Source organism: Pagrus major, chromosome 18, assembly GCF_040436345.1.
Source record: "Pagrus major chromosome 18, Pma_NU_1.0".
In the NCBI taxonomy this organism is placed as follows: domain Eukaryota; kingdom Metazoa; phylum Chordata; class Actinopteri; order Spariformes; family Sparidae; genus Pagrus; species Pagrus major.
In genome coordinates this window covers 28047038-28067039 of record NC_133232.1, presented here as the reverse complement: position 1 = coordinate 28067039, position 20002 = coordinate 28047038, and the positions used below count along the sequence as shown (strand labels likewise).

Below are 20002 nucleotides of genomic sequence, written 5' to 3'. Positions count from 1 at the left end.
GGGCATTCCCCTTGTTATGTTTTTTGTTTATATTTTTATGTAGGTTGGGCTGTCCTGTAGGCAATTTACAGCCAGTACTGCCACAAACTACCTGATTGGTTTCCACCTGTGCAGTCTGGCCATCCTGCCCATAGGCTCCCTCAGAGGTAGAGCTGGCCAATCAACATTCAGGGCTTCAAATAAAAAGGGTCCTTCAGCTTTCAGGCTCTTTGCCTGCCTGAGCTGTGTTGCATTGTTGGAGCAAAATTGTTAAGATCACTAGAAAAGCTGCCTGAGCCTTACTGTGTCTCTTTTAGATAAGTTGGCTCTTTTCTTGTGCTTTTCAAAGGTAGACTTAGTCAGATCTTGTTTTGTTGTAATAATTTCTGTTTATTTGGCACAACCACCTTGTCCCATCCTACCCCACATTTAGAGGACCTTCTGTTTTGAAGTATTGTGTTGAGCAGAAAATCAATCACCTCTATTACTCTTTCAGTTCTTTGAAAGTCGTGTTGTTGTCTGTTTGGGTTGTATTTTCACAAAAGAGGTATCATCAGGTGTGGGTCAATGAAGATAATGTGTTATTGTGTAATATTGAGAAAGAAATCCACACACCTCCTTTGAAGACACCCAGTTTTTAGTTGAAACTTTAGTCAAAAATACCTTCAAAGCACGTTTTTTTTTTTTTTGTGTGGAAGTCATAGTTTTGCTTTTTGTTATTTGGTTAATTTTACCCGACTGCTTTTGAGTCTTTTTTGCACGAAACCACACTTTTTGGTTACCTACCTTCCTTTCCCAGCCGTGTCATATGGAAATTGCATTTAAAAATGACTAAATGTTTTCGTAGTTGGTGCCTATATATCAACTCCTGTTGCTCCAGCAGAACTTGTCATTTTAATCTTGCAGCCTTTGCCTCATGAAACGCAACATATAGACACAGCGGAGATGACAACATATTCCACATTCACAACCTAAATGTTGCCTTGGCAGATTGAGCTTTAAGGATTTTGTGCGTCACTCTTTCCTCATTTTTCTCTGCCTTTCTCTGGAAACACTTTGCATTGAAGTGTTTTCTTTTTATTACTCTCTCTTACTCAGTATTTCCTTGCTCCTCGCTTATATATTCCAGACTGCCACTGACATTTGTAACCATCATCGTCTTTGCACTGCCTTCTGCAACACACTTTTCCACATCATGCCGTATGATGTCCCGAACTGCATTAATCATCAGTGTTAGCTCAATTTCGCGATGCTATATGGGTCTTCTGGCCTGTGGCACATTTCCTCAGTTCAACAACAGCAGTTAGATACAGCCTCAGACACGTGCTGGTCAGAGCAGAGATAGATCTAAAAGTATGGACACAAAACAGATCATGAGGGAATACTTTAGAAATTGTCTCATAAATTATACACATAACATCAGAAAACGCTCAGAATAATGTGTAGTAATTGCAGCTTATTATGAGACATGATAACTGCTTGACTGCGTGACAAAGAATCCCCATTAATGTGAGAAAATAATCTCTTCCGAATCAAAGGAATAAATGTTCTCCCAGATCTTCAGCCATGCTTGCAGAGGTCTGCAGAGCGTTTCAATAAATCATTATTTGAGGCTTTTTGGAGCAAAGTAAACAGTTGTGCTCCGGGCTAATGTTGCGTGGTATCTGTGTTTGCCAGATTCATTTATCAGTTGCATCATTTTTTTTATTTTTCCGTACAGGTGGGTCAATGCAGCAGTTTTGGGGCAGAGTTTGTCCCATAGTGGTGACGTTACTCCCAAACACAACATATCTATGTTGAGTGACGCACACTTGCAGACGTCATGGTTTGGGTTTTTGGTTAGTTGTTTCCTGTTTTACCTTCCACTTCCTGTCTTTGTCTGTTTTCCAAGTCCTTTTTCTGTGTAAACCTGTGTTTCATTCGTTCATCGGCTTTGTGTATTTATACCTGTATTTTTTACGTTTTACTTTCCGTTGGTTTGTCTGTTTTCGTCTTTTGTCTAATTGACCCCTAACCCTGTGTCCCTAACCCTAACCCTGCTCCCCAGTCCTCGTGTGTCCTCTATTTCCCCGCTTTGTTCTCCTCGGCTTCTGGTTTGTCGTCAGTTTTGTATGTCTCTTTAGCTTTATCCTTGGACTTTCCTTTGCCTGCCATTTGGATTTTGAACTTTGGCCATCAGCTTATCATCAAAGCTCGCTTCTTGTTATGTGATATGATCGACAGACTTCCTGTGAAATAAAGTTAGGTTTCGACACATCTTGAAATGCACAGAAGTTTTCAAAGGTTCTGTCCAGAATCTTCACCTTAAAAGATTAAAGTTACTGACTTGCAGTGTCTGTCTGTCTGTCTGTCTGTCTGTCTGTCTGTATGTATACAATTTTTCTATTTTCATTCCAGTGAATCAGCATTTTGGAGACTGTGACCTTTTTCAGGATACTAACTGCCACTTATCATCTGAGTGATGTAATTCATAGGACAGGTCAATCATGTCAATCAACATGAACATAGAAATAGAGCCCATACAGAAGTCAGTAATGGACATGAAGGCCCCCTGCATCTGTACAGGAGCCCACTTTCAGCCCAGTGGCCAGGATAAAATGTTTGCAGTAAGCGTTCCTGCAAATTTATATTTGGCCTTGGCTTTGTACCATAATTACATTTGTACAAAAGGTGACATAATGTTGACATTATGTTTATTATCTGAACTTCACATCATGAGGTGGAAGTGACAGAGGTGAAGTAACAATCCAGGATGCTGCCAAATGGGCGACCGCAGTTCGAGTCTGCGTTTTGGTATTTGTAAGTGTGAAACGACTGGATATATGTGACACGGGACCACAGAGTTTCAATATTTGTAAGGGTGACGCCACAAGATATTTTGAAGGAGAACTTGGGACAATTCCAGCAGTGTTTGTGGCGACCAAAGCAGGTATTTTAAGCCAAACCATGATGTTTTCCTAACCCTAACCCAGAGCATAAGCATGCTGTTGTGACAAGAAAGAAAGGAAAACTGAACCTAAACAAACTTAAGGTTTGCATTATAAAGAAATGTACAGCTTAAAAACCAAACACTGGCTGTAGCCTTTTGTGTTTTTCACGTTTTGAGCGTGAGATGCTCTACATGCACCCAAATGTTTTTCTATTGTATAATGTTTGCTTTACATTCCTCTATATTGTATGTTTAGATATTTTTCTTTGCAGGTTATTTTCATGAATTGTTGCTACAAAGATGTTTTTTGAACTTGTGACTTTTTTTTATTTATTCCTAAACTTTGGACATTGGAGTTGAGGGCCATTCTTGGTTTTTGATTGACCTCTCTCTGTGTCCGTGGTGATTGCATCGTGAGCTCACTGATTTGAATCCCCTGGCTTCTTCCTACACACTATATGTCACTCGGATGATTGCTAGCTTCTGTCCCTTGCTTTTTCTAAAGCTGGCAAGATGTGCAGAAATCTTGATTCACAGAATCAAAAGTAAAAAGATTGCATCTTCTTCTCTGTGATGTTCAACTGAAAGATGCCACTTGGTGTTTACTTCAGTGTCTGACATTCTTGACATGGTCAAAATGAGACAATCTGCACTTAAAATAAGAGCATAGAAAAAGAAACAAAGCCTTTTGTGAGGCAAGAAAATGCCATGATATGAGATTTACAGAGGCCAGGAAGGTAGAGGAGATGGGAGATAGATTTTTTGGAATTAGATGGAGAGAAGAGTAAACAGCTTCAGTGCAGGACATAAGGTGGACATGTAAGACTGGACCGTGACCTTGAGGCATCAGGTCGTGAATCCTTTTACAGAATGCATGCAGGAGTTGGGTGGAGGAGAGAAGATGTATCTTTGATGCATCAAACGGACAGTAACTGAAAATAGGGCTTTATCCTCAGGCTACTACATGGGCTAACATCTTGTTAGCTGATTGGATTGTTATATAAACAGGTGCATGCACACATGAGTACACACGATAACAACATTAAACAAACCTGACCTATCTTAGTACGGCCCTGAGGCAAAGTGCATCGAAAATGACCTCACCTCAGGCTGTTTTCTCTGCAGTACTAATGGCACATGTTGCCCTCCATGAATACAATAATAGAGCTAATTTTCCCCGACTGGGCAGGAATTACATTACATTAATGTGAGTTATGGTCTGCAAAGAGGATTTATGTAACAACGTTTTCAATTATTTTTCTGAATCTCTGTGTGATTAACTATTTTTCTTTGTTGTGCGCTTGGATGCTTTGCTATTGGCAATAAAAATCTGATATTGTTTCACTGGTTGGCCTGCAATGTCTACAGCTTAAACTTCGGGTAAAGTGCCTGGAGGACACCGAGAACTTCACATCTCCTTTGTTTGACTGTTTCTAAAGATTATAAATGAACTTAAAACTGAACTAAAGATGAAAAATAAACAGTTCAGTATACTAGAATCTTCTTTTTTTCATGCAAAGTCAGCACATGACATTACCCCTCTCTTTAGCTTTCGTGCATGCGTGATGTTCGCGTATCCCCTGCGTGATATCCGTGTCCTTGGGGACTCGTCTTTAACCTGACCCCTCTCCCAAAATAGCCTTTGCATCCTGTGGGGAGTGATTGCTGCACACGCCATCCAGCCAGCTGCATGGGAAACTGTGTTTTGCTCAGCTGTATGGGAAAAAAAAAACCACAGTCTGCATTATGCATTGTGCAAATCAGGTTATTGGAGGCTGCGTTACCATGGAGATGGACAATATTACTGTCACTTTTCCTGAAGGAATGCATGAAGTGAAGTCATACTCATGCACGCGTGAAAGCACTTGCAGGACATGGACATGAGCACAGATAGACGCACTGATGAGCTTACTCACTCATCATCCACTGACTCACTCACCGACAATCAATTTGAATCATGCTGTTGTAAAGAAAACTGAAGTCACAGTTGTATAAACTCAAATTTGCTTTTCTTGCGGAGTGACAGAAGTCTGCCCCCAGAACAAACATAATGTTCAAGTCAAATGACAGACAACCATGGACAGCTTGACACAAAATACAAACACCCACTTCACGAGGTGAAAATGTTCCTGGTCTTAATATCCTGTTAAAAAACGTTGGTAGATGTAAACATAATAGGAGAACCCTTTTAAATGTAAAGGGAGGATGTTGCTCTCATTTGTATTGATCTGATCTAACTTCAATTCGCCATATATATGCAACTGATTTCCTAACATTACAGCATGTGGAGCCAATAAATGGCTGTAACTGACTCAGTATAATCATCATCTCATCCTACAAGAGGCGGATCCCACAGGACCACTAGTGTTATTGTATAATCCATCTCTAGCATCAGTTCACCGGAGACTGAGCATCACCACGGTACATTGATATGAATGTAGAAGGGATGACTGATGTTTCCGTTTAAGTCATTTATTGCAACTATGCACGGTGATAAAATTATATGTTATAGACTCAGAGTTGATGTACTTCACAGTGCATCCACAGTGTGTATACAGTATTTGGATGCCTGCATGTGTCCGGTTTGAAAATGAACTGCCTGTTTGTTTTGACTGTTTGCACTGCTGCATGCTGTGTTTTCCAATTTTTTTTCTGCAGTGGTATACGTTCATCTGGCACCTCTTCTACCAGCTGCTGCGGACAATCAGACAGAACCGGCTGGAAAATTCTCAATCAACCATCTGCAGTTTCTGTTGAAACAAAGGAGAACAGAAGAGCCTCAGAGTCCCTCCCAAAAGGGGGGAAAGGTCTGACAAGACGAGCAAACAGCACAGCAAACTGATGGGAGGCAGCTGGGCTTAACCGGCCAGAATTGGTAGAACAAAACCAAATGCTCTGCTAAACCCTGGGGCCACCCGAGACATGAAGACTTCAGAAAAACTGCAGAGGAAAAACCATATTTTACAGCCTTTTGACTAGTGCTGTTCGAAGACTGGATTTCGTCCTTGACATGATCAAAGTGACACAGTATTTAGCCAATGTCAAGCACCACCTGGAATTTGAAAACAAAACAAGCTTAAAGCTTAAAGCTTAAAACTCCTGTTAGTAAGAGAGTTGATTTTTGAGTCTCATTCCCAACTCGTCAAATATTGATGCTTTCAGATGGCAGCCGACCCGACCTACAATCCCAAAGCATCAGTATTTGAGGAGTTGGGAAACCAAAAGCTACAGTGTTACTATCTTTCCAACAGGAGCTTTAGAGCAGAAAAAAACAACTTTTCAAATCCCCCCCCTCCAAGCGTTGGCAGGTTGTGCTACTTTGCTGATCATGTAGAAAGAATGCCAGTTTTGAACCGTGCTGGTAAGGGGTAACACATAATAGCAGGGTAACATTGACACCAGCACTCTCCATCGAATGAATGCCTGTCCGTTCACTCTTGTTTTAACTCTCTCTTTGCCTCCTGTAAACCTCCTGCGTGGTGTTCTTTATCTTTTGCAGTGTAGACTTTCCACAGTTTTTCCGCCGTTAGCGACCTGGGAAAACAATACCTCTTCCTGTTTTGGTTGCACAATGGCAGACATGATTTTTGCGGGGAAAAATCAAGCCCAGTGGCAGACTGACTGGCAAGGTGAAAGCGAGGTTTATAGAGAACCAACCTATAGACCGATGGTTTCATTTTTTTTTTTTTACAGCCTTTACACTGTGCAATCAGTGTTTACTCCAGAATGAGCCATATAAGATACATGACACACTCGGATGCCTCATATGGCGACATTTTAATATTGGCTTTGGTGAAATGTCATCTCACTGATGAAAGAGGCCAGTTCTCTGCCCTGTGGAGGTGTTCGTGAGAGGAAAGGACGGCATATTCAGAACTGGTTCAAAGCCAGCTGAACCATATGTGACCCGCTGGCCTTTTGTCCACACCCAGTGTACATTACACGGTGATATTTTATCATCATAGCGGTACTTTGTATGCGGCCGGAGAGATGACAGTAGCTGTCCATAAAGCTACTGTACCCCGCTGTAAGAAATCTTTATTCAAGCTCCAGTTGACTCAGAGTCGATAGACTCAGAAATGCAGCAGGCAGAAAGAATCTTCACGACCAGGTTCATTATGATCAGAATGAGAGGCTTCGCTATTTATAGGACATCAAAGGTGGATGTGTGTGCGTGGGGGTATTGATGTGAAGTTGTGTGTGGCGCCGCAAGCCTGAGGATAACAACAACGTTTCCCCTCCGAGGCCTCCTGCTGTTTGTGTCTTGGCAGAGAGGGAGAACGAAGCAGTGAGGGCATCCTAACAATGCACAGGTAGGAATGTTTGTCCATTCATGTGATCACCGATTCACATTCTACTATAACGATGCCAGCGCTGGCAGACTGCGTGTGTGATTCTTACTGTCACATGTTTGTTGTTTGCATCCCAACCTCAGCGGAAATCCACACACGGTGTGGAAAGAAGCAGATGGGAAAAGACTGCGTCAGATGAAATGCATTCTTCTGTAAATACGAAACAGACGTATGTAAAAAGAAACTGTCAAATTTTGAATTCTGTTATTAAAATCCTGTCAAAACATCTCCGAAACAGAAGATCCACATGTAATGTCTGACTGCTGCAGCACTGTACAAGTCTTTCTCCACTATTGTGACAAATTGGCAATTCGTTCACTGTCATGGAGGAAACAAAGCTTTTTAGTTTAATCCTTACTTCAGTTTCTAGTTTGGGGAATGCACACACACAGCGATATGTAGGGCAGATGTACAGCCCACAAATTAAAGACGTGCAACACAACATATGAACCATCTTTACCAACTTTCTACAATTTGCAATATTTAATCTGATTGCATCAAAGGATAAATAATGTTTGGCATCACGATATGCCTGTGCCGTTTTTATTATTCCTCTGCCCTCACAGCACATCCCTATTAGTGAACCTCTCTACCAAGGCAGACACGTGGGTCAAGGACAGTTATTTATATCATGAGCTGTATCCAATTAAGTCAACATGTCATCCTGAAACCCTCTGCAGCTAATGGGCTTCCATCAGCCCCGAAAGATGGCTTGATAAATATCAAACGCGAGCATACAAGAGAGGAGACGGCTTGATATTATTGATAATAGAGGATCATAGGACGCGTGGATCAAAGAGTCAACACGGTTCACTTAACAATTATCAAGCTGCGTTTTCTTCTGATTACGATCTCTTCCCAGAGAATGAGTCATGTCAAGAGTTTAGATAATCAATCATAATCGCTTATGCTATGTTTATGAGCTTGTAGGCTGCAGCAACCCAACAAAAGGACTGCTTCTCATTTCCCATGGTTACACTGCTGCAACAAAGCTCGCTTCTTTGAGGCAAACGCCTGATGTCGGTCCGCATTCACACTCTGCACCACGGTCGCTCAAGGGAAATGTATTCTTCAAAAACAGCTTGTTCACAGAAGTTCTGACATTTTCATTTGGTGATCTACATACGCTATTTCAACAAAGGTATCCCATTTTCTGTCACTGTCTGACTGCAATGATAAAGTGGGACATGCTCACAAATACTAATCTCACCTACCTTTATCACCAACCATCAATTTTAGAATGCACCGTAAACTCCAACCCCCACAACTCCTCAGTAAAAAAAGTCCTGAGTGTATTTTCTTAATCCATTAACCTGTGAAAGTGGCTGTAGGGGATGATGAAGAGCTCCTATGAGACAAATCCCTCTGGTGAAACCAAAACCTCTTCTGGACTGTTTCATCCAAATAGAAACACTCAATCTTACGGACAGCTTGGTCAAAAGCGACGTGGCACACTCACAGTAAGTGTGGGTCACCAATAAGTGCTTTAGATACACTTTTACAGAAAATGGTGTGGAACTGATACCCGAATCATTTTATCTTCTCCAGACCTCTTATGTAAACCAAAAAAGACATTTTTTGGCAGTCAGGTGTATCGCATACCTACAAATTGAAGGGTTTGATAAACAGCAGCAAAAAGTAGACAGAGAATATGAAAAAGGGCCTTGTTTTGCTGTGCCTGTCCAAAATTCCTAGTACATTTTTAAAACAATGGGTCCTTGATTGCAATCCGACAAAAGAAGGCTTCTCAATTATCCAGAAACTACGTTTTTTTTTTCCACTGGCTGATTTAAACAGCTGTAGCTAGCAAGCTAATTACGCTAACGTTGAGTCAATTGAAAATAGTGACTTTTTTGTTTACAGCTGACTTTGTGAACTTTTACTAAAGGTGTTTTACGTATTCACTTATCTAATCTTACAAACATAAATAATACAATGCTAAAACCCGACATCGTCAATTTGAAGGCTACTGTAGGTGAAGTGACCTAGTTAGCCGGACATGCTAACGACTACAGATCTATTCCTGCACTTTTTCTCGTTTTTTGGTTTGGGAAAGACTAAAAGAGGACAAAACCCTAAGAAAATGGAGTGGTGTTAAGCTATGATTGGATAATTAGTGTTTGGAGGAGGTGGATTATCTAACGGTCAAGAGGATAGAGAATGAACCCATTAACACCGATCCTGCCAACATAATTCCTGAGGTTTTCTCCCAAAACTGTAAATCAATATGTCAGTGACGATAACAATATCTCTATGAAGCTAACATCCTGTCATCTCCATAGAGAAAGATGGAAAGGTAGAGATTCCTGCTGAGATTTCTGTGAAGCACCTGGACGTATCGCTCTCTTTCAGCAGGACCATCAAGCCTCCAGGGCTCTCCGAGACGCCACCGGGCCGGTTGATTGATTCCAGCCTCTGAGATTAATCTAGATATTGACTGTGTGCGGTGTGAGTGTTGGTGTGTGTGTGTGTGTGTCTCAGTCAGGGAGAGAGACTGTGTCTGATAGAGACAGAGCCAGTGGGCTCGGTGATCTACGGCCTGTTTAGATCGTCATTTCCCAGAGTTCATAGCTCTCTTCCATCAACCCGCAGGCAGGGAGCCAAGCCTTTGCTCTCTCCTCAGCGGTGGTCTAATTCATCCTCACTTAGGAAAGGTAAAGGCTTCCTCTGTCTGCCTCAACAGGTCCAAAGGCAACTCATTTTTATCACTTCACTTTGATCTTTGCGTTCTCTCTGTATTTCTCATCCTTGATTTATTATGTGGATTGTGCGGCGCTGATCTTCTTGTTTTTATGCTTCACGTACTCGCCGGAAAAAGAAAAAGGAGCCTCGGTCTCTGAAGAATTTGCTTAAGCAAAGGTTAAATAGGTGAAAGTGTAGCCAAGGCAGGAAAACAACCTCAATTAGACACGTGCAACCACCCACATGCAAGCAGGCAAACAGAAAACACACTTGTACTCCTACTCACCACGTTAAACTCTCCCATTTTAAAGCAGATCAGCCTTTAATTTAGACGGATTTAAATGACTTTCCCCAAAGCAGATGGTAATAAAATTAGGCTTTTCTTTTTAAGGGTATCGCTCCACTACCTCCGCTGGCCAGGAAGGTGCAGCTGCAGCAGGTGTGCATTGGGGGAATCGGGGCCAGGAGGTTGATGCAGATTTGTAGTTCATTATATCCAGCTGTGCATCCGTAGCTGCAAGGACACCTTGCTGACAGATGGCCGTCCACAGCTGATGAGAAGTCTGGGTGGATTTCGGGAAGGACTGACGTAAATAGAAATGCTGCATTTTAATGTTGGAGAGAAAAAACCCTGAGTTGTACAAATGCAACAGTGATTGATCCCGGACTTTCATTTCCCACATAAGAAGTAAAGTATCGAAAAGTCATCTAAAGGCTAATGGAATGGTGGCTGTGTATTGCGCTGCCAATAATTGTTTGCACAATTTATTAGGCTATTGATGAGTTTCGAGGAGATGCTATTAAACTTGATGTTGTAGACATCGAAGGCTGACTCTGCCGGGGAGGGCAGCAGTCTGCGTGATTGATGTGCAGATGCTATTTGTAGAGCTGTCAAACTTACTGCTTAGACTGAGCCATCAAAAGTACATAATTTCGTACTAACTAGGCCTGAGACTCTGCAGCAGCCGCAACAGAAACAGTAATTCCATGTTTCAGTTTGCCTCACAGTGAATTAATGTCAAAAATCAGACAACACAAAGCCCCAGACGGACCAGAAAGTGGGTGATGGATTCATTTGTGGATCCTCAGAAGTCGTAACACAGGTGGTGCTTGATGATTTGTGTTCTGAAGGAATGCACTACTTACGAAATCGTTACAGTGATGTGATTCATTATGCTCAGAGTTAGATACGGACGGAGCCTCCTGTTCGTACTCTGCGTTCATTTTGTCTGTATTTTTGCATGTTTTTTGAAAGCTTACGGATACCATTAGTTGTAGGGGGCAGTTACTTCGCCCCTTTGAGACAAGAACAGCTGGACGGGATTTAAATGTGAGCTGGACGGCGGCGAAGGAAGAGTGGAAGTCTGTTCAGCACCAATTCGACTCCCTCTAGCGCTTGTATTGCTTAATATGGACAGTATGGACATGTTAGCCCGGCACAAGGGCTGGAGGTGAAGGTTATCTGGCTAGCTCGACTGCTGACCAGACAGTAAGTTAACACATTTGTATTGACTGCAACCCATCCCACATCTGTACTACTGTGGAGTCCAGCAGATACGTAGGATTGTTTTTTAGGAGGATAGGAGTCTTTTTTAGGAGAGCAGCGGGGAGCACATTACATTAATCTAATGCCTGCTGGTGATAAAAGCATACGTTAGTCTTTCACTGTTCTCTGGAGGGATAAATTATCTGACCTTGCCGTATTTCAAAGGTGAGAGAAAGCAGTTTGACCACATCTCTAACGTGCTGAGCGGATTTAAGCCGAGACCACGCGCGCTTTAACAGCATTTAGTGATTTGAAGGTTTTGATTTAAACCTTGCTGGTAGATATCTGCCGTCGACAAAAAAAAAACAATTTAGAAAGTAGCTCAAAGAATTAATGATAATAACAAATAACACATCGAGATGTGAATTGACAAAATCTGCTTTATCAAGCAGAACTCAGGACACTGGTCGTGGTGAATTGCTCCCCACCATGCAGGCTTTTCATTCGGTGTAATTAGAGAGTTGTTGTACGCCACATTAGAAGCTACGGTGACAAATGACTTAACGAGCTACACGGGGAGTCCTAATTATTCTGCAATTAGAAATGTAATTACGGGTTGCTCCAACGGCTTGCTCGCTGGCTGGCTAGTGGTGCGAGGGAGCAGAGACGGAGTGAGCATCACATTTAACCGCCGGCTAATCTGTCACACACGGAAAGGTAGAGAGGCCTCCAATCGCAGCCTGGACTTAAACTTGTGGACGGTTCTGGACTGAGTTAGGGCACCGAGTTGTGTAATCCATCACTGAGCACCCACTCTGGAAGAAAGGCACAAAATACTGTTCAACTAGTAATTAGTTGTAAAGTGTTGTCTTGAGGCAGGCACTGGGTTGTAATATGTAATTTCCCTCAGCCTCAGTATTTAGTTAGTACTTATTAGGTTGATAAGCGAATGTACATCCGACACTACATGGTGAGCTGCTGAAGAAAGAACTGGACAGATTTCCAAGGGAGCTCCAAAACTAACTGCTTACTGCTGCTCAACTGCAGCTGCTAATCTTTGTTGTGGCTGTAGGGACTGGAGAGGCCTGAAGTAGTAATGTAGTGAGACACGGGCATCAGCAACGGGTGAAAACTCTACAATTCACATCTTATTCTGTGATTGTGGAAAGATGAACCAGACCAGACTGTTGACATGAGTTTAAATTCTTTAATGTTTGACTGCAGTGTGTTTTTATGATGAGTTAACGAGGCACTCAAGCTTGTCTTAGTTTGTTAAAAGTGTATGTAAGTATTCTGCATTAAAATGTATAAAGCCGATTGGACCTTTGTCATATAATTTGTTCAGTTGTGTACTTAGATTATCCCCAAAACTGTTCAATAATGTTGCAACCCAGAGAAATCCACAAGTTAGCGGTGCATTTCAATCGGGGCCGCTGCTACTTCCACGATAGCGAAGTTGGCGAACAAGACTAAATCTGTGAATAAAACTTTAAAACATTACGTCCATTCATTCACGCAGGCAGTGTGTTCAGTACATTACAGCACATAAACACCCGAAAACGCAGTTCAGTTTCAGGTTTGTTTTGCTAGAGAGCCCCCTTGTGGCAGAAGTGACCTATTGTACGTTTTGAAGAGAGAATCTTGACTTCAGATGTTGTATTTTCCTTTTTAGTGAGGAAAATAGGTGTTAAAATATCTCCTTTCTTGTCATTTTGCGGGTTTATTATGTTCATTTATTAGACCAAGTAGCAAACTCGCCGAAGGGGATATTATGAGACTGGATGGGCCCGAGCGATCTGGCTAGCACAATAACTTCAGTAGACATCCCTGCGGCACAGTACACGGACGTTTTTGACATAATGTCAACACTGTTTCTACAGACTGTTGATAATGTCAGTTCACTTTTTGAATGTGTAAAATTCAGACCATATCCTCCAAATTGCCCGTTTAAGTCTTTTGCCAATGTCGTTGATGTTTGTACACAGTGGTGCTGCTTATGAAGGTTGGCAGCTTCAGCCAATCAAATGACTATTAATGGCTCTTTGTGATGTTACAGGCCTGTTATTTGCGGATAATTGCTTTCACAGAGAACTGTAATTTGGTGCTAATTATAGGGAAAAAAAGAAGTTCTGAGGTTGTTATTTTAATTGATGTAGTCAGTTACAGTATGTTGAGTTTGAAAGCATTCGTTGATTTTCAGTGGAATGTCCCCACAAATGAATGTTTCATTTCCACCACAGTAAACATGAATTAATTAATCATGGTGAATCCTGTTGCCTGCAGACGATTTTCACATTTTGCATTTTCGGGTGACCTGCTGTGCACTGACTGACTGACTGAGTAAAGGTTATGCTATCTTTTTCTTTTTTTTTTTTGGAATTAATGAATTGGAACTGTACTCAGTTTCCATTTGACCCCTCATTAGATGGGTTACATAGTTCTTGCCAAGACATTTCCTGGAATTAACAACAGTAAATTAAAGCATCACCGTTTTTCCCTGGCATCCAGTGTGCAAAACACTGAGTATACGACCCAACAAGTGGGTACCTGTACTGAGAGTTTGTTTTTGTTACCAAATGTGTGCCACCAAGTTTGATATTATACTCACTATGCCAAGATGAACTTGAAAGAATTTCAGACCCTTTTGATGATAAAGTCAAATAATCCATCCAATAATCCATTAAAAACAGGAATACAATAAACTATTCCAGGGTCCTGGACTGTTTCGGACTAACAATTTGTTGTCTGGTATTTTTTAGCTTTAGGTTAGACATTTGCACAATTTGGTTCAAACTATCCAAGGTCATTGGATATGATGTACGCGTGTGATGCCATATTGATCCCTGAGGGAGATAATTCATCTTTCCAGCAGGGGCAGCAGTGTGGGGTCAGGTGCTCCACGGTAACCTTGGAGCTGGTATCGTTTCACTGCCTCGCTCTGGGATATTGCAGGGCAAACACGAGGTCATACGCACGATACCACCGTATTGTTTGTATGATTCTATACTCATGGTGATAAATATAATCTGAATGGTTTAAGTGACTGAGATTCCCCTGGTTCCCTCATGATATTGTGAGAACAATCCCGCCTCACAGGAAATAAGTGAGCATATTGTTCATCGTTTCAGGGTAAGTGTGTGTGTGTGCCATGCGCCATGCTCGCAGGCAGTGCTGGGACCCATGCACTACAGTACTGTTGTAGTAATGAGGCACTCGTGCCAGTGATGGCAGATGAGGTCTAAAAGGGTATAGCCCCACTAACCGCACCCTGAGCTCTGGATGACCTGCCAGCCTGGCAGTCTTCCTCTGCTTTTAACCGTCCTGAGGCTCAGCCCGTTTGGAGGCTTTGGGCTGCATTTTTAATTGGTGTCCAAACTACATACCAGAATTCAGATGCAGTGATTTTGTATGATAAGCCTCTCAAAAGGAAATTTAGTAAAGATATTTCTGGTTTCAGGAGCCAGTTTACAAGATTAGAGTACACATGCGGTACTGTAGTAGCCAAGGAAATCAATTAAAAAACAAAATCAGAGTTTAAGGCAACACAACTGAAACTAGAACGGCACTCAGTAGGGTAGGCATGCCTCCGACAAAGCTTGAACAGTCCTCTTTAATCAAGTATAATGATATCAAATAAAACTTTTATATTAAATCTGCTAGATCTGGATTTTTATTTGTTCCACATATACTCACTCACAGATATCAGCCACTGAAATACGGCAGGTTCTTTTCACGCATTATTCCCTCAGAAATGTATGAAAATGTTGAAAAATGCTCACGATGTCAAAGGAAGTGAGAAAAGATCCCTGGACAGTGGTGGATGTTTAAGGGGCAGGGGTGAACAAAATAACAAGGGCACCACCTGTATGTAGGGAGGCACCAGCATGAAGAAAGTCGTAATATATTTATAGTGAAGAGGGGGCACTTCACCACACTTAGTCCACTGGAAGGGCACCCTAGAGGGCACTTAATCATGTTTTATCTACCATAGGGGCATCCAAGTGGGCACTTTTGCTGCATTTTTTTCGAACATGGCAGCACCAGCTGCAGGTCCACCAGTGTTCTTGGATCCGTCCCTTTATCTGAATCTGCACCAAAGGTCAATGGGAAATATTTTGGGCCGATACCCATCCTCCATCCAAGTTTTGTGGAAATCTGTTCTGTAGTTTTTGTGTAATCCTGCTGACAAACCAACCAACAAACGGACACGGGTGAAAACGTTACCTCCTTCGCGGAGGTAGCAAAGAATGACTCGGACACATTTGGGATCAGACTTTTAATCGGACTTAAATTCACATAAATAACATTGGTTCATATATATTTTGTATATTATACAACTTTATATAATATATATTTCCCCCTATGATTTACATTCCTCTCTGGCTAAAATTATCTCTCGTATCTATGGAAACAGAAAGCCTTGCATGAATGCAACGCTGCTCTTTTTGTGCTGTTTATCAAGGTCCAAACGCCAAAAGGAGAGGAGCGCGTTTCTCATGAGTTGTAAAAAATAATTTCCCAAAGTTACACAAACAGAAAAGCGAAAAGGAGGAATCTATTGCATTGTCTCTAGGGTATTACACTGCACTACAAGGAGTGGGTAGCTATTGAAAATCATTCACTGTATATATTTTACGGTATTGACTTGTGACACAAAGAAAGAAAGAGCACTGCAAACTATCTGATATGCATGGCAATGAACATTTCCTGTCTGAGTGTTCTTGTCATGGTTTATTTTTTATTTTTTGCAACCAAAAAAAAAAAAAAAGAGAGAATATGTTTGACACAAGATAAGAAACCTCATCGTGAAGATAAGAGTTATGAACCTGCAGCAAGGTCACGTAATCATGCAGTGACCCAGCCAAGCACACTTGCACAGATGAGTTGAGCCTGTCAGTCTGGATCACAAATCAACACATGGCCGTCTCGAGCCTGTGACCGGCATTATTCAAAAAGATGGGTGGAAATCTGGAAGTCAGGTAACATTCACTAATCTCCTTGACAGAAAGAAAATAACCCTCTCCTCATACAGTGGGCTCCCTCCTGTGTTACCTTTGACCGGTGGATTATCTCCAATGTCGGCTGTAGCGCTCAGGCAATCAATACCTCCATCAAACAATCGTGATGCATCACACAGTCGCCCTGAAGGAGCCCTGCAGGTTGAAAGGTGCACTTGGAGGGCACGAAATGTCAGATTTGTCACCATCTTTCCATAGCTGAGAGTTTTAAATAACCGGGGCTTTGCTTTAACCACGTTTTTGAGCAAATGATAGAAATCAGAGTGTGTTCAAGCAAATCATAGCCTGTGATTATAAATGTTACATGACATTCAACATTTAGTACATACCTGGTGATGTGCAAAAAGAGTGAAAATGGCCACGAGGTGTCATGTGAAATCTTATTGAGATGGTACGTAAAACATCTGCTTTTTTCAACACAACCTCAAGCGTCACTTTGTCACAATCCCTACCTGCTGTTTCCTGCTACACAACCTCTCAAATCTGCATAAACTATGATACATATTTGATTGTCTGAATCAGAGCCGCTACCTGAATATCAATCCAGAGAGAAACTGTCACCCGCACTAGACCTTCAAACCGAATCCAAAGCAAACAATGGATCCGGCGACAGCTGTTATTTGAATAGCGACGGTCGACAAAAAAAAGAGTCCAAGGTCACGTCTGATGTAAGCAAACGGACAGGTGAGTCAGTTTCTGATGAAAAACAAGATTTGGTGAGCTACCAAAACCCGGTGAACAGGTGTGGGATCCTACAATGTTTCATGCATTTATCACGACAAGGCCAACCTAAACGAAACATGATGTGGTGTGTGTGTGTGTGTGTGTGTGTGTGTGTGTTGGTTTGTGTGTGTATGTGCATGTGAATTAACAAATCACAGAGAAAACACAATCATGCCATGACATTGCGACAGACAGCAAGTTAACGTGTTAACCCCCTCCTTCCCTGAATAGTCGACAACAGAGTGAACTTTTTTTTTTAAAACAGCTATTAGTTTGTCGTTATTTCATCATGATAAAAATCGCATAAACATCATCATAATCATGTCCCTTTTCTGAACAAGATAAAGTTACTATAAGCTATCGAGAAGAGCCATGGGGAGGGAAAGTCACTGGTTGTGTTCAGCTTACATCAGGGGTCTGTCTGTTTTATTGCAAAGTACTTTGAGTTACCGGAGTTGCTGCTAGAAGAACAAAAAAACCCCCTTTTTTTTACTGGTTTATTGCAATAAACTTTATTTATTATGGTTAATATAAAGTAACCGCCATTAATTATTGACCTGTAGGAAAATAAGGTGAGATTTTCTGAAGCGTGAACACAACCAGCAGTAGTGCTAGTTGTCACTTTCCCTCCCCACTGACGTCCCTGCCACCTCGCTCCATCCACTTTCATACTCATAAAGGGGAAATAGTGTTAATCAAAAAAAGTGCATCATGAATATGTTGAGATTAATAATAAAAGTAAACCGTCTTCTTTTGTCATAAATAACACTTTTTTTCCTCTGATATTCAATAAACCTCTTATTATACAAGTTGAGTAGTCACATGATGCTCATCTACCCCCTGCGATCTCGTGAATATCTGGGAGCAACGTTAATGCTTCCTGAAACATCGGAAGCTACGACACGGCAATACAAACGGGACCGCTGCGTCAAAGACTTTACCCACGACCACTTACAGCGACTGACGGTACAACACATGAACAGTGACGGCAGAAGATTTGTGATGCTCCCCGTTGAAATGCAACACGGAAAAGTTAGCGGCTAGCATGTATTTGCGTTAGCGTCCAGCCCATACGATAAAGTGGACTCCAAAGAAAACACATCCACATCGAAAAGGGATAAATGCTTTGGGACATACTCGTGTTTTATGAACATCAATACTACTCTCATGCTGTATCCGGAAGCGGCTAGCTTAGCTTAGAATAAACAGCACACTGGGAACAAGGGGAAGCAGCCTTGCTCCGTCTAAAGGTGAAAAAACCAGCAACCTCTAAAGTTCACAGATGTACAAGTTATATCTTGTTTGTTTAATCCATAAAAAAGAGAAAAGTATCAACACTTTGTAGTTTCAGAAGAAGAAATGTGCTAAAACTTTCAGGTTGGAGACCTACCAGTCTTAACGCTAGGCTACGCTAAGCTAACGTGGCTGCTGTCTCTTGCTTTATATTTAGCGTACAGACATGAGAGTGGTATCCGTCTTCTCATCTATCTCTGGCCAAAAGAACTAATACCATAAGTTTAAGTTACTTCCTTAACTGCTAATTCTGATTAAATCTAATATATGTCAAATTTAATTTCGTTTTCATCAAATGTAGTTCACTTAGCTTAAAAGAGACACATATGGATGTTGAAAATAAAGTTAAAATGTCTATAGTCAGTGGATTCTTCTTTCTTTTTTCAATTTTGCTGTGTTTTTTCTCTAAATCAACGTCAGGTGAGACATTATGCAATCTTTCTGTTCACATGTTGTAACTTCAAACTGTAAATGGCTGATGAGAACATTATTCCCTCTCCTGCCTAGGGTCCAATCAGGATGAAAATAAATCAAAATCAAAGAAAACCAGACGTCCAGCCCTGTCCTCAGTGACTCTAGGGCATCAGATGAATTTTAGGTCTACCTATGTTTGCAGTCAACAGACCTTGTTTCCATTCACTGATGGATTTGCAAAGCATTGGGTGGCTACAAACTAACAGGACTGACATTTTTCCAGACTGGTGTGCATATTTCCAACACTTTCTAAATCAATAAGAAAGTAACTGGTCCACTCTTAATGCAGAGGATAGAGCAGAACTCAGTCACACTGTCAATGTCTTTCAGTCCCCAATCAACCTTTCAGTCCCCGGGCCTGAGTGGACTCTGCTCGGCCATTTCTGGGCCTTTCTCAGTGGCAGGTCTTCATCCCCGTCAAGTACGGTGACTCTTGTCGGCACAGGCCCATCTGCTGCTGTTGCTGCTCTTGAAGATCTGAGGCCACACCATCGACAAAGTCGGGGACGGGTAGCCCTGAGAGGATCATGACCGACTTGTTCCAGATCATGAAAGTGGGTACAACGGGCAGGAGGAAGGAGATTTCGAAGGTGTGAATGTGCTGGGAGTTCATGGCATCATGGAAGGACAATGAATTGTTGTCATAGTCCAGCAGGACACCCAACCGCCTCAGCTGCAGGCTCGCCTCCACCAGCATCTCCTTGCCGTCGTGGCGCACCATAAAGTTGTTGTTGCAGCGTGAGAACACCCATGAGGACGAGTTCTTGCCACTCCATTCGTTTTTCGGGGCTGATTTGTAAGCCACGCCGATGGCATACCTGCAGGGAAGGAACGTTTTGGAATGCATTAGTGATCGGCAACTAGTGTCCTCCTTAATGACTTTACTTGCACAGTCAGGCTACCTCATGCTGAGGACACACAAGATCGGCACAGGCCCTGTGGGTCTTTCCTGCATGAAGAGGTCTACTTCAGAGCCAATTAGTAAAAAGATTATAAATAGCATAAGAGTATACACTGTGTGTGCCGAGTGTGTGTCTGTTTTGTGTATGCATGCATTTGTGTGGGT

General features: G+C 41.9%; 1 protein-coding gene across 4 annotated transcripts in view; it reads right to left on the bottom strand.

The window, feature by feature from the left end:
* Window positions 1–15689: 15689 nt before the first annotated feature.
* mid2 (midline 2) overlaps window positions 15690–20002 on the bottom strand; it is a 171782-nt gene continuing 167469 nt past the window's right edge. For all 4 annotated transcript variants that reach the window (XM_073486765.1, XM_073486763.1, XM_073486762.1 and 1 more), the window contains one exon: window positions 15690–19754. In XM_073486765.1, coding sequence (XP_073342866.1) covers window positions 19331–19754 — 424 coding nt within the window. In that variant the 3' untranslated portion in view covers window positions 15690–19330. The remainder of the gene's footprint in view (window positions 19755–20002) is intronic.